Source organism: Amblyomma americanum, chromosome 7 (genome assembly GCF_052857255.1).
Source record: "Amblyomma americanum isolate KBUSLIRL-KWMA chromosome 7, ASM5285725v1, whole genome shotgun sequence".
Classification (NCBI taxonomy): domain Eukaryota; kingdom Metazoa; phylum Arthropoda; class Arachnida; order Ixodida; family Ixodidae; genus Amblyomma; species Amblyomma americanum.
In genome coordinates this window covers 30,221,490-30,244,777 of record NC_135503.1, presented here as the reverse complement: position 1 = coordinate 30,244,777, position 23,288 = coordinate 30,221,490, and the positions used below count along the sequence as shown (strand labels likewise).

General features: G+C 52.8%; 1 protein-coding gene across 5 annotated transcripts in view; it reads left to right on the top strand.

Annotated features, from left to right (window-relative positions):
* LOC144098769 (uncharacterized) overlaps nt 1-23,288 on the top strand; it is a 413,922-nt gene that overhangs the window by 331,275 nt on the left and 59,359 nt on the right. For all 5 annotated transcript variants that reach the window (XM_077631635.1, XM_077631633.1, XM_077631634.1 and 2 more), the window contains one exon: nt 9,143-10,146. In XM_077631635.1, the coding sequence (XP_077487761.1) occupies nt 9,143-10,146 (1,004 nt within the window). The remainder of the gene's footprint in view (nt 1-9,142; nt 10,147-23,288) is intronic.

The window sequence follows — 23,288 nt, the reverse complement described above, 5'->3', positions numbered from 1 at the left end:
TCCGTGTAACAGAACTTATTTTCCACCCACCAATTAATGCGCAGAAAATGGCAGCGTTATTTTTTTACGCTCTGGCAGCATTGCTACCTGCGCGGTAGGCGTCAGCCATCGCGTGTTCGCGCGGCAAACAAACCCCGCGTGATCTGAGGCATGCTGCGGGCAGCGTCAGTATTTTTCCCTCGTGACCGCTGTCGGTCGAGTACTTGATCGGTCGTGGGAGACAGCAGCGCACTCGTTCGGGCGGGGGGCTGAAGAGAGCCCGATAGCGAAGCGAGAATGCACGTGTGTGCCTTTGTCCAGACCTGCCGTGATATATTGGCTTGCCCCAGCGGGAGGCAATCCGGACGACGCGCAAAAAACACGTTTCGTGACCGCTGGAAACGGAAGCCTCGCACCGCGGGATATCGTTGCAACCGGACCTGATGGAATCGCTGGACAAACTCTTAACTTCGTTGAGATGGGCGCGCAAGTGTGTGCAGACACACACTGCGCGTGATGTGCTTGTTTACGCTCGTATTAGAACCGCGATGACAGTATAGATGAGTATCCATTCGGTCATTTCCTCCCGTGACCGGTTCATTAAAGATTGATTGATTGATTGATTGATTGTATTTAGTTTGTGTTCTGATGGCCCTTATTACTCCGTTATGTTGTTTTGGGGCGGAAGGTTGTGTTTGACCATACTGAAGACAGGCGAGCCTCACTATACTCGCAACGTCATTAGGGTTCGAATCAGTGCTGTTTATTTGGAAACGAGTGCAACGCTGCATGCTAAGTAGACACGTGCTGAAAACGAGGTGCGAGCGATCGCTACAGTCGGCTCAAAATGTCGTTTAAAACAATTACAGATACATCTGCAAAACGCTGGGAGGAATTCCAGCAGGCGCATTGCCACCGATTGCTCTTAAAATGCATAACTGATTACCGCACCTTTCTGCGCTGTTATTTTTGCGGGAGCTCAAGGTTATCACATATTATTTCTGCTGCTTCCCCCTTTTCTATCAAGCTCACCTGGATTGCATATATAATCTGTCCTAGTGGCGAGGCCTTGTATGCGCAATACGCCATACGTTGTTATCTATACGGGGACTCTGACAGCTGTAGCTGTTAAGGGCAGGTTTCGCGCTTTTGCGGCGTCGTAGGAGTTTTCCGCGTAACACTGCGCTACGCTGATTGGTCATTCCAGCGTGACCAATCTCTCTAGAGTCCAGCCTGACCATCAGCGTGACGCGTTGCAGCTGACGTGTTACGCCGACGAGGCCGCTGAACCGGGAAACATGGCTGAAACAGCTTTCGCTGTAAGAAACATTAACTCATGAACACTATTACATTCACCCCCGCAAATAGCTGTAGCTGATTGTAGTGTTACACAGCGATAACAGCCCTGCGAATTTTGCGTTGCTATCCGGGTGAATTTGATCGTTGTACAGGTGAGCGTTGTTAGCGAGCTCCGCAGTGCGGCTGCAGAAGTGGTGCCTGGGTAATCTGGCCTCCGCGTCTTAGAATGCGTTTCTGTCCTTAAAGAGCTTTGGCCGCCAGCAGGGGCTTCGGCGGTGCGGAGACGAGCGAGGGACTCGTGTTATGCAACTTCCGGGCAGCAAAGCGCTTCCGTAATTGGGTGACGCCCACGTGCGTCGGCAGCTGCTGCGCGGTCGCAGCAGTGGTGCGGCGCATTGTCGCGAGGCGCACACGGCTTGCAGCCACCTATCCGCACCACCGAGCCGCTCGTCTCCTTCAGCACTCTTCTTCGCTCGTCCGTGGCTCTGTCTCGAAGCGCGTATGCTCGCGATGAGGCCATTGCCAGCGCGCAGCGTCGCCTGGGTGCGCACGGCTCCGTCGCCGCAGCGGGCTTCCTGCTTTGTTCGAGAGCGCGCTCGCGAGCGGTCTCCCTTTTGTTTCGTCGGCGGCCGCGTGGAGAGACAACCTTTGAGCCGGCGCGGCCGCACGCGCGTCGCGCAGTGAACCATCGGCTGGGGCGCGTCGACACAAAAGGCTTCGTCATCCGGACAGGCCGTTGCAAGCCGTGCGGCCTTACACGTGTTTCCTGGAAGATGCGCCTCCTCTTCTGGACCCGTCGCCGTATTTAGACGTCTCCGAGGTTTTCAGCAATTCGTGCGTGCTTGCTGTCAGCGAATGCTCCGAATGGTCGCGCAAAGCGTATGTTTGCTTTCGGCCGTTGCCACCGCCGTAAGGCAAACGAGGCATGCTTTACAAAAATATTGGTTGAAAATAGGCGTGTTTTTTTTCGTATTCACTGTCGGAAATGGGCGTGATGTGTTCTTTGAGCTCAGTATAAATGCTCGTCTCTTAACTCAGTTCAGACTCAACGCAGCTTCAATAAACATCGTAACAAAAACTGAACAACATCCTGCGCAGGAACTCAACTATGCTTAGCTAAGTAATTTCTGTGTTGTTTAACGGCTTCTCAAACGGCGCATGCTTACTTGTGTTGGGAAATTTGGCGTGTAACTTGACCGATGACCTGACGCGATCACTCGCACAGTGCGCAATGAACCACACTGCAGCGAGCAAGGCCATCTGACCAAGTGCCCGTAACGAACTGGATGTTGATCCTTTGACGGAAAGAAATGCTGCCTCAGAGCTGTGTCGACACCTCTTTATTCATTCACGCATGCGGAACCCGTGCGTTCTGTTCTCGATTACCCCAGAGCATCGCCCGCACACTAGCCGCCTCGTCCTGCAGTCTGGCCCCTCGCTGGATCCAGCGCGCCAGTCAGGAGAAACCGAGCAGGGAGAACTCAGTCCGGGAGACTTTCTAACGCTTAGAAGGAGCTCGTGTAGGCTTAGGCGGTGTCTCTTTTCGTGCGAAAGTAGTGCGGGCCTCGTATGCGCGGCGTGCTTTCGCTGCGAAGATAATGCGATTTGTCACCGGAGAGATATATAGCGCCGCCTGTTGTTGTTCTCTCGCAGGCAGCGCGACGGGTCGTCCGGTGGCAGAGAAAGGGGCATCCATAATCAAGTTACGCGGCCCGCGACGAGCCGCTCTCGCTTTTTGCCGCCTTCGTCTCGGCATTGTTGGGGCGCAGCAGCCACACGCATGCGGCTGCGGCCGTCGTGCGCCGGCGCGCTTTCGAGTCGCTGGCGCCGTTCCGGACGGCTGTGCGCCGCGCTGTCTCCCATTCCTGCTTGGAGAGAGTGAAATGCGGCGGATTGTGGCCGTCTTTTTAAAAGGGCGCCGAGAACAAGCTGAGGTTTGCCCGTATCAATAGGATACCCCGCCCTAGACACAAAGACAGCAAGCAGTCTCACTGAATCCACCTCGCATGCGGGAGGTGCGGGGTTCGATCCCCAGTGCCGCCGGCTACCCACTGGTGATACGACGGGTACAAGCTTTCCCCTGGTCTGGTGCTCGGCTTCTTTAGGGCGAAATGCTTGGGAAATGGGTCTTGGACCTTACCTTGAGTAGAAGAAACAGCCTTGTGCCATGGCGCTCTTTGGCCACAGATGCAATTCCGCCATAAAAAATCACCATCTGCAGCTGTCTCGCTGAAAACGAAACCTTTATTGTCTAACAAAAGAAGAAAAAAAGAAATGCAGGTGTTGACATCACCGGCGATTTTCCAAGTAAGGTGGGTGTGTCGATACCGATTTTGGGTACGCGAATCTCAGAGGCTACGCAAGAGGGCCATTCACTTCAAAACAATGGCCACGCGCCCTTTCCGTTGAGAACGTGACAAGTTTGGTGAATCGACTGGCGGCAAGATTATTAAGTCCGATTTTCTCGGTGATAAATCCTTCAGTGCTACCGGACAAACGTCAGTACATCCAGAAAGCGCCAGATAATTTTTCGCTGAGTACGATAACTTCGTACAGTTGTCCTCAGTGTCCCTTTAAGTGCACCCTAATTAGGCTTTAGGGAAGTGCTTGCGTTTGGGCATAAGTCGAGCCTCGTTGTAACGAAATAATGGATATAACGAAGGAACGGCGATTCCCCTTGGAAGCTCGGTCAACACGGGCTATAACGAGGCTACGGCTATAACGAAGTGATCGCCGGGCCTCTTCAACTTCGTGTTAACGAGGTTCAACTGTATGTAGATCATGCATAGCCAGGTCAGTGCCCGCGCTATAGGATCGCTTGTCCACGCTGAACTAGAACATCTGATCTCGGGACTGCAGGAACGCTACCCGCTTGCGTACAGAGGGGGGGTCGTCAGAAGGAGGCGAAGTGCAAACGCACCCATGGATACTGAGATTTCGGTGCATGTTTTGATAACCTCGCACCAGTGAGGTGTGAGTTTTGGGAATTCGTTGCTTTTGCTATAGCCTCGTAATCATGCTCGGCCATGGAAAAGATGCTTGGTAATATCTCAGGCTGATTATTTGGCTTCTAACATCTTCGCATACTGTGTTGGTTGCTTGTGTTTTTCGGTTGCCGATAACAGCTGTGGAACCTCTCACGCGGCTGCGCGGTCTGCGAAAGCGTCAGCGACAATTGTCTCTGGCTGGAGGAAAAGCTTGCTGTGCTGGCTGCGTCGCTGGAAAAAAAAAATTCTGATTTCGTCGCAGGTTGTTTTAGTGAGCATGTGGAGTGTCTAACCGCAGCTGTGATATCTGCGCAGTGAACTTCTTTTGTTTTGGTACCCATGCCTAATCCGTGAGGGATCCCCCTTTTTTTCACTTTTCTGTTAGAGCAGGCGGTATCTTTGCCTCCCCGTTGTCAGTTTAAGTTCATACGCCGGAACTCGTGACATGTGTCGCTCGCTACACTGTGTCATTCGTTTTGTTCCGGGGTTTAAAGCGAACGTGTCCCGGAACAAAAGCGTCCTGTTGCTCCCGTGCGCGCCCAGTAATGTTCAGCTACGCAAACGTCTAGGTTAAATTTTTTTTTTTTTTTAGGATAAGGTACTCGGAATAGAATGTCCTCGTCGCATTCCTCCGTGCCGCAACACGATGTCGAGATAGCGAGCCCAATTAAGATTACACCGTATTTATCCTCGAGTTCTTTTCATGCCGTGAACGATGTAAAACTGCACAGATCGTTGCGTTTTTTTTTTTCTAGCCCGTAGCTTTTTTTTTTTTTGCTGTTAAATGCGCGCGTGTTCGCGTGGCATTCGGATAGTTTGAATAACTTGATCGGACGTAGGATTAACTAGTCTGCGCCAGCCGTGGAAAACCTCCTCGCTGTCGCAGCACTTATCGTTTCCCTGCCACCGCGAACGCGTGTGACCACCTTTTCTGCGCTCCTCCTCTCATTAAACGGCCGTTCCTACATAACGTTTGGTCTTGTCCGCGAGTCCTTGCGACCCCGTGTCTCCCCGCTGGAATCTTACGTGACACGCTTTACCAACGCGGGCAAAATTTGCCGCGAGGCTATTAAGCCACTGCGACAGCGTCGAGCACTCTCGGCAGCTCCTGGACGTATATACTGGGGGCGCACATTTCCTGACACCGGTTTATCGCCTCTTGTCATCTCTTCGCCGCGGCGACAGCAGCGCGGTCTCGCGCCTATTACTCCGGTCAAGGCGGCGTCTGGGACGAGGCCCGATCGGCGCACGCGTGAGTCATCGCTTCCACTGCAGCAGCGCCAGTGCGCGCTGCATCGGCGGCCCGACCTACGCTACGCTTTCCTCGAGAGGCCTGATCCATCCAGCGCTGCTGCCAGTTCGTCGTCAATTGGCTGGCCGCCTTCCAAGGCAACATCCTGGTCAGTCGGGGCTGGCGTCGCGATGCAGGCAGCGCCCGATGCCTTTTGTCGGTGTGCCATGAATACTCAAGAGGATGCGGTCCCTGTGACTCCCGTGTGATGTCAGCCAGCTTCTCGCTTTCTGTGTGGGCCTGGCGTCTCTCTTTTTTTTTTTATCTTGTCCCCGGTGCAGAGACCCACACGAAAGAAGTGTCGGTGGGTCGCGCGAGAAGTTCATGCGCATACATTGCATTGGCTGGTCCCGGACCGCGGCGACGCCCGCGAGTGGCGCTATAGTCGTGCGTCGGAGGGTCGACCATTTCGCTGGCACCGCTGGCGAAAAGGGTGACGAAAGGTTGGCTTAGCGCGAGCTACATTCGGCTTGCGCTTTTGGCGGAGAGGCGCGCGAATCTGCGAGCGCCTTTTGAATCGTGTGCGAAAGCTATGCCGTCCCGTCTTAGAGCGGGAAAGGGCGAGAAGTGGCATTAAACGACCACAAGGAAAGAAGGCGCCTCATCTCGCTTGCGAGATATAGTGCCGTCGAACTTGAACCAGCTGGGTGTTGTGCCAAGCCGCGTGGTATCAATGAGCGGGTAGTGGAAGAACCCGCTTGCTGTAGTGGTCGAGTATCCGCTCGTGTCGAGCCGTGCCTGCCGCGATGTCCCGCTCTGCATATTGAGTGCGGAGGATGTGCTTTGTACGAGGTGTGGTATAAATGTTGAGGCTGGCGTCTGACTTGGTTTTGCTGTGATAGCTCCGAAAGGTAACGGCGTCGATTGTTTGAAACGGCTTCTGTCCGTTTATCATTGTGCCCTGTGTATTCGATGGAACGCGTATAATTAGGCAAGCGACACCTTAATGATCCGGATGTGTAATTTTTGTAGATTTGGTTTATTGTTGTCTCACTAGCACCTGACGCCCACGATATGCACCACTGACACAACGAGCGGAAACCTTCGTGTCAGCGGTAATTAAACGAACACACGTGCATCTGCGTCAAGTGTACAGTGTGTATATATAATTGGTTAAGATATCCGCTGTAATTGCGGGCGCGGTGTTTACGTCATGCATAAACTCTCACCTTGTAAAACGTTGCGCCTTGCTATCGTACAGAATGTTATCCTACCTTTACAACCACATGATAGGTGCGGTCAAGGTCGCAGAGGTTTATAAAGAGAGAACACTGGACTGGTTTCGCTGCGTGTAACGCCTCAGTATAGGCCTGCTGCACCTGCAAGGAACGTATGAAGTTCGAAGCTGGGGGATCACTGAATAATGTTCCTTTAATTAAAAGTGACAAGACGTCGCAGACAATGATCTAAGCGACTGAAGGCTGAAAAATAGTATGGGTGGACTGGGTATGGGTGTCTGTGAGACAAAGAGCTATCGGGAACGTCTAGACTAAGAACGCCGGGCAATGTCAGCCATGTAAGCGCACTTAAGTGCTGCGCTTTTGCTTGCTATTTGCACCCGAAATGCCCACACGGTGGCAGCAGGCAAGAGTTGAAACGTTGTTTATCGGAGCAGTATTTCCCGCTGCGTTTTTTTCTTTATTTGACGCTATCGCGCACCAGGAACGCTGCCCCAGTTTGTCCAGCGGAACGCCTTGCTCGCAGAACCCGAGCAGAGCCGTCTAGCATCCGCTGCGGGCGGAGGTCTGGAGGTCGGCTGTCAGCAGAGTTCATTAATACGAGTTGGAAATTGGCTTGCGCACTGCGAGACGAGAGATATCGCGAGCAGAGCGGCCAAGCAGTGGAGCTGATGTGCGCAGGGCTTTTTTGCCTTGAACATATCGACCGAACCCGCTACGCTGTGCAGCGGCCCTCCTGTAGAAAAAAAAAAACATTTATCCCTGAGGCTTAACGCAATCGGTCTTGCGCCCTTCGCGAATGTTAAAGGTCAACTGAGAATGAATCATCGTCGTCTGCTCCATACATGGGCGCCGCGGAGGACAGCGGCCTCTTTCGACGGATTATGACGTTGATGGGTCCGTCTTTCGCTTTCGTGAATTGTGGCCAGCGCGTGTCTAACATATTGCTGCGTGTGGCTATCCCCTGCCATCATTCTTCGGCGCCTGCGTTTTTATCGAGGCAAAACGCTAAGGCGCCCGTGTGCTGTGCGATGTCAGCGCACGTTAAAGATCCCCAGGTGGTCGAAATTATTCCGGAACCCTCCACTACGGCACCTCTTTCTTCCTTTCTTCTTTCACTCCCTCCTATATCCCTTCCCTTACGGCGCGGTTCAGGTGTCCAAAGATATATGAGACATACTGCGCCATTTTTTCCCCAAAAAACCAATTATTATTATTAAAGTGAATGGCGCAGTAACTGTCTCGCATATCTCGGTGGACACCCGAACAGCGCCGGTAAGGAGGTGATGAAGTTAATAATAATAATTTGTTTTGGGGGAAAGGAAATGGCTCAGTATTTGTCTCATATATCGGCGGACACCTGAACCGCGCCGTAAGAGAAGGGATAAAGGAGGGAGTGAAAGAAGAAAGAGGTGCCGTAGTGGAGGGATCCGGAATAATTTGGACCACCTGGGAATCTTTAACGTGCACTGACATCCCACAGCACACGGGCGCCTTAGCGTTTTGCCTCCATAAAAACGCAGCCGCCGCGGTCGGGTTCGAACCCGGGAACTCCGGATCAGTAGTCGAGCACCCTAACCACTGAGCCACCGCGGCAGGTTGGTGAAGAAGTTGAAAATTGGTTTTTGGGGAAGTGGCACAGTATCTGTCGCATATCTCGGCCGACACTTGAACCACGCCGTAAGGGAAAGGATAAAGGAGGGTCTAGCTGAGAGAAGAAAGGAAGAAAGAGGTGCCGTAGTGGAGGGCGGCCGCTCCGACTCCCGGCGTAGCTGTTGCATGTCACGTGGTTGTGACGTCACGTTTCTCCGAGCAGAGTTTTCTCGCTCCTGCTAGGCCAGTGAATCTCCCGCTTTAAAATCCGCAGAGAAACAACAAGGTCTGCAGCCTAGGTCACGTGACCTTGTGGTGTCATCACAACCTGCCCACCGGATTTTGAGTAAACTGGCCACAGTGGCAGTTAAACAAATGACTGGTCGCTCGGGAAGAGCAATCTCGGTCGCACAAGCGCCACCGGTGGCAGCACCTGCCATCGCAGGGCAGTGGCGCGTCGGATTGGTATGATGATTCCCAGGGACCTATCATTCTATTAGTGTGAAGTCGAGAATGGCCAATTCCACATATGTGGGTATTAAATAACCCATTACGCTATCGCGTACGTTAAACTTCTTAAGGTGGAGCTTGAGTGTACCCTCCAATTTTGTTTCTTCTTTTGTTTATGCGTTTCAACTCTCAGGAAAAAGTATTCTGTTCTTTTCATATGGGGCCGCGTATACCGTGACTCATCGTGGATGCGTTTCATGCTCCCGAGTGACGGTCAACTGCGTTTGTTGCTTGTCAAATTTTACACATATATAGTGTATAACCTTTCTCAACTTTGTGTCATCGCGCCCCTCTCGTTTGCGCAGGGAGCTCAAAGCCACGTCCGGCCAATGGATGCAGGACCTGTGCCGGCGGTCTAGCCGACGCCGCAAGTTGAACGGACCGCCCGTCGCGGACCTGCTGGGCCGCGCCCTCCAATGCGCCCCGATAGTGCGAACCGAGAATGCCGGCCGACACGCGCAAGCGACCACTTCAGCAGCCGCGGCCCCGCCGCAGGGTGCCCGAGGAGCCACTGGAAACAGCAGCGCCCCCAAGACGCCGCCTATGACCAGGACGACGGCGTCCCCTGACGCGCTGCGGCCCCCAGCGCGACTCTCCGGCTTCTCCGCTCCGCGCCCGGACTCCCCGCAGTCAGTGACCGGCCAGGACAGCCTGTCCTCGGATGTGTCCAGCGCCGCCGACTCCTCGGCCACGCCCTTGCCGGCGTCATCCGCGACCAGCAAGCCCACGTCCGAAGGCACTCCGCCCCTGTCCTCGGCCGCCTGCCCGTCGCCTCCCACCGGCGTCCGCTGGGCCCCGCTCCGAGGCCCCCTGAGGGCGCCGGGCCGAAAGCTCCCGCGCCAGGGGTCTTCCCTGTCCTCTTCGAGCGACAGCGCTTCCGCCGAAGCCGCCGGGAGACCGCCACTCCAGCCGTCGCCTTCTTCGACGACGGCCGACGACTCCCCGCCGCCCGTGCCGTTCCCTCGCACCAAGCGCCAGAGCCCGCAGCGCCAGCTGTCCACTTCGCCCAAGCACCAGCCGCAGGAGAGCCCCCCGCCTTCGACCCACAAGCAGCTGCTGCTGCCGGACTCCAAGCTGCCGCTGACGCCGTCGCTGTCGGCGCCCGCGTCGCCCGCGTTTCGCGACCGGGCCCGCAGCGCGCTCACGGTCACCTACAGCAGTCCGCCCAGCGTCCAGGACTGCGACCGAGGACAGACCCTGCCCGCGCGCAAGGCGACGGCGCCCGAGCTGACCGGTCTGGAGCGCGCCAAGGAGGTCGCCTTCCGCAGGGTGACCCTGGGCAGCGTCAGAATGGAGAGCAGCACTACGGGTGAGTCTGACCTCCCTCCGCTCTTTCAAGGTCTCCCTCCCCCGTTCGTTTTCTCCCTTGTACCCACGTTGGCTCTTCTTGTACGTGATGCACGGCGGTGGGCGCATCACGTGTTGCGGCCGCTCCCTCCTCTTTCTTCGTGGTGCCAGCGCGGTGTCGTCGTCGTGCGCGGCCCGTGCACACTTGGCGTCCCTGTGCCTCGCTCCCCCGCACTTTTCCGCCCCTCGTCGTGCACGTCGTGCGCCCACGTTCCTTTTCCTTTGGCTTCGCACTGTTCTTCGCCCGCGCGTGTGCCTTCGTGTTTTTGCTGCTGTCGCTGGTTCATTTTCGATCCGGGGCGTTGCGTGCGCCTCATTTCTTTTCCTTTTTTTTTCTTCTGTGTGCCGTCTCTCTACATCGCACCATCGTCCCTTCCGTGAGCTGAGGCGAAGTGTTGCGCTACGCTTTCTTTTCGTTTCTCGATGCACGAAGTCGTTGTCCTTTGCGTGCTCTCTGTCACGTCCCGAGGCTGCAGCGTGGAAAGCAGCGATCGCAGATCATTCATTACCCCCGAAACAACGAGGCACCGGCAGAGCGAATTAAAAGAAGGCGTGGGTCGTAGCGGCGTGGGTTTTCGAATTCGAGACGAACAATTTTACCCGAGCCGTACGGCATTTCGCTTGCCACCGTAGCGGGGCTTATCACCGTGCGGGCCGGTGATAAGCTGTTTTCTGCATTAAAGCTGCGGGCTAGGTGGCGTTGGTCAGGCTTGAAATGGTTCGATTGCAGTTGTCGTTTCATCCCATTTGAAACCTTTCATGCGCGCAAAACTGGTTTGTGCGCTCAGAATACTGAAATCAAAGAATGAGCACAATGTAGCGCAGAGGGGGTACCGTGTATTTCATTGTTGTTGTTTGCTCGTCTTTCCTACCTCTGGCTTAGTTTCGCACGCACTGCTGGGCACTGAACAATGACGCTCTGAACGGCGGGAGCTGTTTGGGAGCGTAACGGGTAACGACTTGCCTGAATCAACTTGAACTGAGCCGTTTCGTTGTTGTTTCTTTGGTCAAGGGCATGTTTACTCGCAAACCTGAGAGGAGGGGGGTAAGTGAGTATATGACTCTTGAGTAAGGTGAGGCATTCTTCGTAAGGTAGAACGGCGCAGTGCCTGCATACGTTTCAGTGCTGCTGCCCGCAAGCTTTTGCAGTGCGCTAGCGGTTCGTTGCGCACCAGAAATTACTACGAGAAGTATTCACGCGGCGTCACGGGCGCCATTTTGTTTCACAGCGCGCATCTTCGGCGGTGCAGTCTGGAGCAGGTCCCCATAAAGCGACTTGACGTGGCCTTTGGTCGAGCTCCTTTGTACGGCAAATTTGCGGTCACCGTTGCTTGAATGCATGCTGCATGTAGGTGTGAGTGAAAGGCGCAGGATTCTTTTTAGGCCTCATCGGGGGAAGAATGTGCCGCCGGTCATAATATTCGCCCACTGGTTGGAGGGAAGTGACGCAATCAGAGCGGATAATTCCCATTGGCTGGAGAGAATTGACCTCACCAGGCCGGAAGTGACGTTGCTTGGGCAAAGGCATTAACAGCTTGTAATGCTCTCGCAGTGCCAAAACAACGTAATAGGTGTCCCTTTTGTTCACCTTTTGTTCTTTCCTCCTCTTGTGTATAGATATGAGCACCTGCACACTTAGCGTCCCGCCGTTTAGCTGGACTCGGCGACCATTGTTTTAGCAGTGGTCTCTTCGTGATCACCGTTCCTGCGCGTTCACGAAAAAGGAGGTCGCGGCACACACCTCGAATGCGTTCTCGGGCTCGCTTGCGGCGTCTTCTCTGTTCAGCTGTGTTTCGGAGCCCGCCGTTACCTGAATTACCGTTACTTGTCAGCTTGCGCAATCCTTTGTCTTGCGTCGGCAAGTGGAGCTCTGCCAGTTCCATCCCCGTGGCCGGGAAGCTGGCGACGAGTGCGATGCCCTCCTTTTCTGCCCTCTCTTTCCTCCTTGCTTCTGTTTCTTATTTCTTTTCTTCAACAGATCTCTCAGACTGGCCGTGATTTCGCTCCGATTGTCGATATCTCGGACTTCCTCCGGTCCTTTATTTCCTCGCCATGAGTTTTTATGCGCTGGGGTTGAAGCAAGACCCGTGCGTTCGCACTTACGGGGACTGCTGCCACGCGTGTTCGCACTCGTACACTTTCTCCCTGCTCCGTTTCTGCGCTTACACTGAGCGTATGCAGACAGTCGTCCATTGAGGGCACACGCGCCGGCTGCATCGACCCGTGTCTCTTCCGACCGCCACTGGTCGCGCATCGGTCGAGATCGCACGATCGAGGCGCGTCCGCGGGCACTCTCGGCCCGAATCAAGCCGAATCGGCCGGAGGATCGCTCGGGCCGCGTAACGAACCGCACCGCGCGGCGGCGGCGGCGATGGAAGTTCGTGATCTTTCGCGAGCACCTATCGCGAGAGGGCGGCGGTTGGTTCGAGCGCGTAGCGCATATCTACCGAACTGCGTGCTGTGCGTGCGCCGCTGCCTTCCTTTCTCCTCCTCTCCGGCGTCGCGCCGTATTCCAGCCGGTCACCCCGTTCACACGCCGTGTGAAACGGGACGCGTCTTTTGCGGCACGCCGCGCGCCGAGAGTCATGTAGTGCGCGTCGTCGATGTCTGCAGGAACTATACGACCCGTGTCCTCGACGCTTGGTATACATACACCGGGCCTCACTTCCGTTCTCGTCTCTTTTTCTTTTTTGTCGTCTAACGAACGCAATCGTTCTTTTTTTTTTCCGCACTGTAGAAGGCAAAGAGAAGGCGGACGAAAGAGGGCCGGGGAAAGCGCGACTGACGTGCGTAGCGTGCCGGAATGATTGAAACGACCGGATTTTTATTGCGTGCTGTTGAATAACCGGGAAGGAAGGATGTCGATCGCGAGGGACTATCTTTTTTTCTTGAAATCAAAGTAGGCGATCGGAATTGGCGACTTCTGTCGGAAGAAATAAAGACCGGATTTGAAAGGGGGGGGTTAGATGGCTGCGGAGGAGATATCACGGTTTCGCTTTAAAACCTGAAATTTGTACCCGCCGCGGTGGCTCAGTGGTTGGGTTGCTCGACTACTGGTCCGGAGCTCCAGGGTTCGAACCCGACCGCGGCGGCTGCGTTTTTGTGGAGGCAAAACGCTAAGGCGCCCGTGTGCTGTGCGATGTCAGTGCACGTTAAAGATCCCCAGGTGGTCGAAATTATTCCGGAGCCCTCCACTACGGCACCTCTCTCTTCTTTCACTCCCTCCTTTATCCCTTCCCTTAGGGCGCGGTTCAGGTGTACAACGATATATGAGACAGATATTGCGCCATTTCTTTTCCCCAAAAACCAATTATTATTATTATTATTGCCTGAAATTTGTATTTTTGGCTGAAATGATGTGAAAGTGGCGAACGAATCTTGTGGCGGAAGAAACCACCGTTTAAATTATTGATGTCGACGAGAAGAGGTTGTTGAAGACGCGCTGGGCAAAAAGCTCATAACGGTGGGGAGGCCGGAGCAGGCACGACTGTGCGGTGTGAGGCAATCCTGCTTTGCTTCGCTCTTTCTTTATTCGTTTGTTGGTTCCACTTCTCGTCTCTTTCCGCTGCTTAGTTGCTTCCACTGTTTTAGTTCTTCCATGCACTCCTTAGTTTTCACTTCTCGGCTGCCTCTCCACTTCTTGGTTGTTTCCACTCCATGGTTGTCAACGCTGCGACGAAAAGAACGAATGCGAAGCGTTTCCTCCTTGCCTCCAGCTGTCCAAGAGCCTACAGATCGCCTCCCTCGTGTGTCCTGCAGGAAATTGCAGTTTCCGCGTCGTAGCGTAAGAAGTGCTGCGCACATTCCCCGTTTCGGTTCCGTAGTTTGGAGGTAGGAAAGTTAGCTCGGCACGAGCGTTGAACCCGATAAACATATTAAACCGTTCCTGCCCCTTCCAAGATCAGTTCCGTTTGCTGACACGATTGGTGCCTGTGTTTTCTTGCCGGTATCAGCTCAACTCGAAGGCGTTTTTGTCGATTTGTGACTTCACAGGAACTGGAGTGTTACTGAGCATTTCTGTATATCACAATGGCAGCCTCTCACCTTTTCAAATAACGAGTAACAGTAACCTATCCAGTCAGGGGCTCATGGGTTCAGATGCATTCAAAATATTTGTCACTTAACGTAAACCAGAGATAGCCGCCGCGGTGGCTCAGTGGTTATGGCCCTGTCACCTTTTTAAGCAGCAGCACACCGGGCTAAACGATTTGTTCGTTCCTGCGCGGAACGTTTGAGGTCACTGCAATCGCGGCGCGAGCAGGCATGTCACGTGGAATTTTTTTGTATTTCGCGGGCATCTGCAGTGAGCGAAAAAATGCCGATACGTAATAGATGGAAAGTTCGAAACTGTTAATAATAATTAATAATTGGTTTTGGGGGAAAGGAAATGGCGCAGTATCTGTCTCATATATCGTTGGACACCTGAACCGCGCCGTTAGGGAAGGGACAAGGGAGGGAGTGAAAGAAGAAAGGAAGAAGGAAGTGCCGCAGTGGAGGGCTCCGGAATAATTTCGACCACCTGGGGATCTTTAACGTGCACCGACATCGCACAGCACACGGGCGCCTTAGCGTTTTTCCTCCATAAAAACGCAGCCGCCGCGGTCGGGTTCGAACCCGGGAACTCCGGATCAGTAGTCGAGCGCCCTAACCACTGAGCCACTGCGGCGGGTACGAAACTGTTCAGTTGGCCGTTTCGCGGACCACTCTACAACTTTCTCACTGGACTTTTTCACCTTCGTTGCTTGCGAAGTTGGTTAATTAACCTCGACTAATTATGCAATTAAGCACAATACAAAAAATAGTGCGACTTGCTACATACAACAGCCAGCAGCATGCATTTGGTCGCGTCGTGCTAGAGTGCCTCGGCGTAATTTAAAACCGTGGCTAAAGTTAGCTGGGACACTCTGCATATCCTGTCTGGCAGCCGTCAAAGTCGGGCCACTTAGTCCGGATATTCGTGTAAAATTTGTGGGCCGACCGTTTTCCGCAAAATGTTCCGGATGGTGTCATACGATTCAGCGTTTCGTGCAGCGTAAATTAAGAGTTTAGCTCGCGGCCGGGATTCGAACCGGCGACCTATGTTAACGTCGGCTTATTTTTTTATGACGATTGAGCGCTACTTTCTGTTTTGGCGCCCGCTGCGCAAGGATCTCCGCATCCGTGGCTGTTAACTTTGGTAAACCAATGTGCGCATTCTATACTATCTTAAAGTCTTTTGGCCCACGCGCGCTTAACGCACCGAGTATCTAGTGCACAACCAAGGAAAAAAAAAATTTAGTAAAGCATTGCTCCGCTTGCTCAGCGTTCTAGCGGACAAGCACTCTATTTGGTAGTTTATTTCGATCACCGCGTTAGGCGACGCGGCTGATTTAAGCGTGCAGCGAATGCTAAAGCGCCACGTGCATACCCCTATGTGAAAACGAGAAACGTCGTCCTGTGCGGGCCGAATCTTCAGCTTTGGAGAAACGATGGATCGTATACATCATTATAGACAGGACCGGGAGAATCAAGGACGCAAGATTGAAGACTGTAAATTGCTTATTTTCCGACTTTATCGTGCTTTCTCAACTGTTGCATCCTTCCTCGTAAATGGCGCTACCAACCGGGATCGAAAAGAACCAACCCGTGATATAAGGTTTCACTCATTCATGACGACTTACGTACATCTCCGTTTATTATTAACAGCCTGGACGACTGGCATCGTCAGACTTGATATTAATCGAGAAGCTGTCACCGAGCTCCATGTATTTGCTTCGATTTTGTGTAATAACCGACTCCACTGCTTAATAGGTCATTTTGGCGAACAGTTACGTGGGGCTTGATGCTTCCATCAATTTCAGTGTTTTGCCATGTTACCTTGCTTGCGGTTCCGCTGTTTTTGTCGATTTCGCTGTGGCGCCGCATCGGCCTGTTTCTAAAAAAAGTTTTGTATTTTTTATGGATTTTGCTTCTTCAATTTATACACCTTTATAAGCATACGCATTGCTTGCTCAATGCTTTCCTGGGGGCTGCTCTCCGTACGCCATTTTAGGCGCCTTTTAAGCAATCTTTAATCGATGGAACAAGATCAACCGCGCCGATACTTCAATCTGGGGGGAGAAAACGTCCTTGTGATTTGCTGATGTCGTTCGCAGATACACTATCTTCGCGCCGGAATACCATCTGTAAGGCATTTAAACTCAACCTATAGCCCTCTACCTGGGCTAATCGCTTTACAGCTTCTCGAAGCCCTGCGTTCAGGAATGTAAATCCGCCTTACACGTTTACAGAGGTGGCCTGACTGATTAGCATAAACACCTCCGGCCGCCTCCTCTTCGTAAAAGTGCGCATGGTCCCCCGATTTACCTGTCCGTTATCCTCAGTGCCCTTGGCAGTGTTGAGCGAGCCTGCAAGTCCATTTGCAGTGGCAATGACGGGGTGAAGCAAACATTGTTATCGACTGAGCGGCCCTTCGGAAAACAGCAAAAGCGCGTGCGTCGGCACGTGGCGAAGCGCGGTCGTTACAAGTGCGCGTCTGCTTTTTGCGACGCAAATATGCTGCACTCTACGGTGAACGTTCAGCGCATTGCAACGGCGGTAAAAAATGGGCAGCTGTGTTTAATTAACGTGCCTCTGCTGGCGCTGCTCTGGAATTTTGCGAGCAGAGTGCGTTTCTCTCTCACCCATCTCACACTCTGTCTCTCTCGTGCCTGCGTGAAACGGGAAACCCACGGGGCTTTTAAAAAAAAAAGTTTTAAAAGGAAAGTGCACACGTGATGCTTTCGCGAGTATCGGATCATCTGTCGTCCAATACGCGCAGTTCCTGCTCGAAGTATATATACGCAGGCCTGAGGGGCGTAAAAAGAAAAAAAATAATAGCGCCGAATATCGGTATACCTGCTCGATTCAATTATCTCGCGTTTGGCTTTTCCGTGCGACGCTTACGTGTACACCTACTCCGAGAGTGTTTTCTTTCTGTTACCTCTACATCGATACCGAGATGGCGCGAGATCTGCGGCAGGCTCAAGAGATAGATGCGTACGCAACTGGCTCAATCCGTCCCTCTCTCTGTCTCGCTCGTTCTCTGAGGCTCGAGAAAGTTCGACCGATGTGAAATTCCACCCGTGTTGTTCCCTGTACCGCCGCTCAGCGAAATGGTCCGGTGCGTGCGAAATTCCCTGTCCCTGCACTGCATATAGAATTCGCGGTGTGTATATTCCGGACACACCCCGGCGCCGCTGCCGTAAAACTTATCACCCGCCGCGCAGCTTCTCCACCTCTCGGCCCGTCTTCGGCGGGGAAAGCTCATTCCTCATTTGTGACCGCGTCAGCCTTTCGCGCACTGCTTCCTCGTTGCTGCGCGCGCCGTAGAGAGGGAAAGAAAGAGTGTGTGCCATTTTTAGCCTCTGCAGTGCGCGATAAGGGCGTAACGGGGCGATAAAATGCGGCTACTGCATCCGTGTTGAGTTCGCCGGAGCGCGCGTGGTGCCCAGTGCGGCCGCGCACTGCATCGCAATGCGTGGCATTGAATAATTTGCAGACGACCGACTCGTCGCAGCAGCAGCAGCAGCCGTACGATGCAGCGCTAAAGGGCCGCTTTCGCTTGGGACTGTGCTTGCGAAAAGAGGAACGTCGGAGTTTTTTGTATTTTCTTATTCTGAATTTTCAGGCTGCCAGTGATTAAGGAAGGGAAGGTTTTTTTTCGCAGAATACTCCGTATATCTGAGGAATAACAGGCCGGTTGGGATGTTCAGATTTGCCGCGGAGCTTTCGCGTGGGACAGCGTATATACTGTGCTTGCGAAAGGAGTAACGTCGGAGTTTTTTGTATTTTCTTATTCTGAATTTTCAGCCTGCCAGTGATTGAGGAAGGGAAGGTTTTTTTTCGCAGAATACTCCGTATATCTGAGGAATAACAGGCCGGTTGGGATGTTCAGATTTGCCGCGGAGCTTTCGCTTGGGACAGCGTATATACTGTGCTCGCGAAAGGAGTAACGTTTTTGTATTTTCTTATTCTGAATTTTCAGGCTGCCAGTGATTGAGGAAGGGAAGGTTTTTTTCGCGGAATACTCCGTATATCTGAGGAATAACAGGCCGGTTGGGATGTTCAGATTTGCCGCGGAGCTTTCGCTTGGGACAGCGTATATACTGTGCTCGCGAAAGGAGTAACGTTTTTGTATTTTCTTATTCTGAATTTTCAGGCTGCCAGTGATTGAGGAAGGGAAGGTTTTTTTTCGCAAAATACTCCATATATCCGAGGAATAACAGGCCGGTTGGGATGTTCAGATTTGCCGCGGAGCTTTCGCTTGGGACAGCGTATATACTGTGCTCGCGAAAGGAGTAACGTTTTTGTATTTTCTTATTCTGAATTTTCAGGCTGCCAGTGATTGAGGAAGGGAAGGTTTTTTTTTCGCAAAATACTCCGTATATCCGAGGAATAACAGGCCGGTTGGGATGTTCAGATTTGCCGCGGAGCTTTCGCTTGGGACAGCGTATATACTGTGCTCGCGAAAGGAGTAACGTTTTTGTATTTTCTTATTCTGAATTTTCAGGCTGCCAGTGATTGAGGAAGGGAAGGTTTTTTTTTCGCGGAATACTCCGTATATCTGAGGAATAACAGGCCGGTTGGGATGTTCAGATTTGCCGCGGAGCTTTCGCTTGGGACAGCGTATATACTGTGCTCGCGAAAGGAGTAACGTTTTTGTATTTTCTTATTCTGAATTTTCAGTCTGCCAGTGATTGAGGAAGGGAAGGTTTTTTTTCGCGGAATACTCCGTATATCTGAGGAATAACAGGCCGGTTGGGATGTTCAGAATTGCCGCGGAAAGGCTGCCGTATTTTACCGAGGCCGTCTCGTATACCGGCGCTGCTTATCGAAAACAGTAAATTAGCGCATGGAGTGGATCGTGTTTCTTGCGTTTTCTGCGCTGTTTGGGCGCATAGATGGTTCCCGTCGACGAGCGGCATTTGAAACGCGCTGGCGGCATGTTGTCTGTTTCAGGGACTCTGCTTCAAACCGGTATTACGAGATGGTGGAAATCAATATCGGCACTATAGTTATAGACGTTAGCTTAAGCTAACTGTCTGGTACGAAGCCGACCTTTGAAACCTGGGGGTGTCCGGGAAGCTGTCGGCATAGAATAATGAAAACTACATATGTACGGCTTTTCACGAGCCATTTTTTTTCGGGTCGGGTAGCCGTAACATACAAAAATGTGGCGATGGATATAGATGGGAAGATGGTCTCGACCGCGGCGGCGTGTTCTCAAGAGTGACAAAGGATTATTATTAATAATAATAAAAAACAGTACTAACTACTAATAATAATCCTAACTGCAGTTTCCTTATTGCATTTTCAGTTGCAGGCCTGTCAAAGCCAAAAATAGCAAACTCGGCGAAACGACATCGAGAACGCCAGGAGTGACGATCATCATTCAACGATTGGCCTTTAAGAAATCGCAAATGGAGAACAAAAGTGTTACGAAAAAAAAGTGTTACACATTATTTTTGTCGTAAGGAAGGAAAAACAGGTAGCCACATTTGTGGGCAAGAATATAGGTTAAATGCAGCAAGACCAGCAACAGGAATGCAGGACTATAATTGGTGGGACAAAATGAAGGGCGCAGGAACCGTCTCAAGACTATGCGGACATCCGAACCGCGCTGTGAAGGAAAAGGTTGAAGGAAGGGAGAATTAGCTGCGTAGTGGTGGGCCAGGTTACATCGCTTAGCGCACGGTCACCTGTCGTTATTCCGTCCCCGTCGAAACGCGGTCGCCGCGGCCGGGTTTCGATCATAAGGGAAAAAGAGTAATGATGCGCGGGGATGCGGAGAACAATCGCCTTCTTCGTGGAGACACGTCGACGAACGCGACGCAGCGTCCACCGTGTATACACACGCGCGCGGCTGTTCTTTTCACGTGACGCTGGCTTCGGCTCAAATTGGGCGGAACCGCCGTTGCCGCAGGCTGCGGGCAAACATTTGTTGTCGTGGCCCCCACAAAGGCCGCAATGTTCCGTGTACATGGCGCCGCACAAAGAAGGACTCGCAAGAGGAGAGCGCGCGCGCCGGAAAAAGGATACGGCGACGAGGGCGGGAAGGCGCGTCGTATAGCCTGCGTGGGGGTGGCACGCGCGCCAGGCGCCTGTACGACACGACACAATGCCTTGGCGCTAGCGCGCGGGGCAAGGTTACGCAAACCGAGACGCCGCCGCCGCCGCTGGCCGTTCGCGGTCGCGTGCGCGCGACTGGCGCGGCGACCGCAGCAGCAGCAGCGGCGAGCTCGTCGTGTGCGATGTGCCCGGCGACGTGTTTGTGTCGCAAGTTCCCTCGCGCGTCGGGGCACGCTCGATGGCTGCGGGAATGTTCACGCCTCGGAGCTCGTTGAGGACTTATTCGCGTTGCTGCCGCAGCTCTGTGCACGGTCCATGGACGAAGCCACTGCGGAGTGAGCACTAGCGTTTCCGGGAGGGCAGTTTGCGTTTTATGCCTCAGTGGGAGCGGATTGCGCCTGAGTAACGTTGCCGTGCTGCCGACCCCTCTGGTGGCGCCGCCTAGCGGTCCAACCGCTTTAGTTGGCACCTGGCTAAAGCCTTGTTCACGCCGGGTCCTGGTGGCTTCTTTCCTTGAGCTCCCGGTTGCAAAACAAAAACAAAAAACGCCCTAGTGGGAGTAAATGGCTTGCTTGTTCTCTACCGCACAACCATAAGGAGGTTTCGTTTACATCATGTATATGGAGAATTTGTTTACTCCCTTATACAAGGGAGATATTTATGCTTAGAAGGGAGTAAAATGTTTTACAGCCCCCTGAAATGGAACCCTATCTCAGCGCCATGTTTATGGGTCCTAGCTCTTCCAAGCTCATCCTTACAGCAGTGCCAATCACGGAAACGAGCAGGGAGCTGCGGGGGCAGGCGGCAGCCCAGCTTGGACAACCGCGCTGCTCTCTTGTGACCCCGCGTCACGCTTTCTTTTCTCCGTCAGCAAGCCTAGCGGCGGCGTTGGCGGAGGCGGCAAGAGTCGTCTGCTTGCGCTTTGCTAGCTCGTTTGGCAGCCTGTTATCGTAGACGAAGCGATGTAACCTTGTAAACAATGCTCCAAAGCTGAAAAGGGGTTTCAGATAAATTTTCATGGTCATGCACCACGTTACAGTCGACTAAAAACCAGAGCAGAATGAGTTGAAGACGACAACATCACCGGAGGTAATCTGGAATGACGGTTTGCTTTCATCTTCTTCTCTTTAAAACTGGCTTTCGTAATGTGATTGAGGAACAACGCAGCCTCATAAGCGCTTCCAAGCGCTCCGCGTCGAAACTCCGCTCCATTGCAGTTCCGTGTTGCGCGAACCGCGCTGATAAAAGATGTGAAAATTAGGACTAAGCGGTAGCCCTAACCGGGTGGCGGCACGAACTAAGGAAGATTGGGCATGGTGGGAGCGCGGTGGGGCTTCAGAGGAGCAGTTCAGTGTAGCTTAACGTAAAAGGGCGACATTTAGACATCTGTGCCTCGGCAGGCGAAGCACAGAAGCGAGCAGATGTCCGCCGACGATATCCAAGGAGACGACACTCATCGCCATTATCATACGACTGACCAGATGCAGACTAGACGCTAGGCGGCAGAGCTGACGGCGCAAAGTTTTTTTTTTACTCCATTGGGGACTTGGGGAGCGTTGAGAGCAAGAAACTTCATTTCAAAATGGGAGTTAACAAGAGGATAATCCTCCTTTGTTTCATTAATCCATGAAGGATGCAACCGTATTTTTACTCCATATCGATGGAGTGAATGTTTTGACTCATGGAGTTCAAAGGGCAGTCTGTGAGCACATCAGAGTAAACGCTATCAAGTCTACTGTTTTGTCGGTGACTGTACAACGACTAATAATTTCCGACTCTTTTCCCGGTATCTTGCTTGCACTGTTTATGACTGGGTCGAGGGATTGTCATCACGCCCCACGCCGTCGCAAGTCTTGAACCAGAGGTCGTGGCGTCGCTGGCGCCATTCGCAAGGAGCGAGAAAAAAAAATGAACATGAAGTAGATTCAGAAAGGGGTCTTTTGTCGTGCAGAATTTGAGCTTTGTCGTTGAGACACGACGACGTCGGATGCCGCCTACGGCTCGCAGTTTCCATCGCGAGAGTTCATAGGTACTTCCACGGATGTTACAAGGGCCCCGCTACACGGCTCGGGTGGGAACTCATTTGGGCTGCGCATATTTGAGAAAGGCTTAGTTGGACAGACAGAGTTCTAAAATTAGCATGCAGAAAGCCAAAGTCATTTTCAACGGTCTAGCAAGGGAACAGCAGTTCACAACTGGCAGCGAGGTGCTGGAAGTGGTAAAAGAATACTTGGGGCAGGTAGTGACAGCTGATCCGGATCATGAGAGGGAAATAAGCGGAAGGATAAGAATTGGGGCAGAGCGCATATGGCAAGTTCTCTCAGATCATGAATAGCAGTTTACCAATATTCCTCAAAACAAAAGTATGCAACAGCTGTATCTTACCGGTACTCACCTACGGGGCAGAAACGTGGAGGCTAATGAAAACGCAGCGAGTCATGGAAAGCAAACATTAAGAGAGACCGTAAGTGGCCAGAGTAGATGAGGGAACAAACGCGGGTTAATGACATTCTAGTCGAAATCAAGAGGAAGTAATGGGCTTGGGCAGGGCATGTAATGCAAAGGCAAGATAACCGCTGGTCCTTAAGGGTAACGGAGTGGATTCCAAGAGCAGACAAGCGTAGCAGGGGGCGGTAGAAGGTTAGGTGGGCGGATGAGATTAGGAAGTTCGAAGGCATAGGATGGGTGCAGCTGGCAAATGACAGGGTTAATTGGAGAGACATGGGAGGGGAATTTGCCCTGCAGTGGGTGTAGTCAGGCTGATGATGATGATGATGTATACACTCGGCAGTTTCGTTAGCAAAATCATGGGAGCGTCTTCCAGACAGTTGTTCAATGTCTCATGCAGGATCGCCGCGTGCAGACGAGCAGCGGGAGTTGTACCGTCTGCAGAACAGCCGAGCCAAGGGGTCTGTGTGCACGCGCATACTGTCGTCTGTTTCGCCACCGCGATTTTGCATGGGACGCTGAACCACCCAGTGGTCGACGCTCTTGATATCCACGTGATAGCGTTAA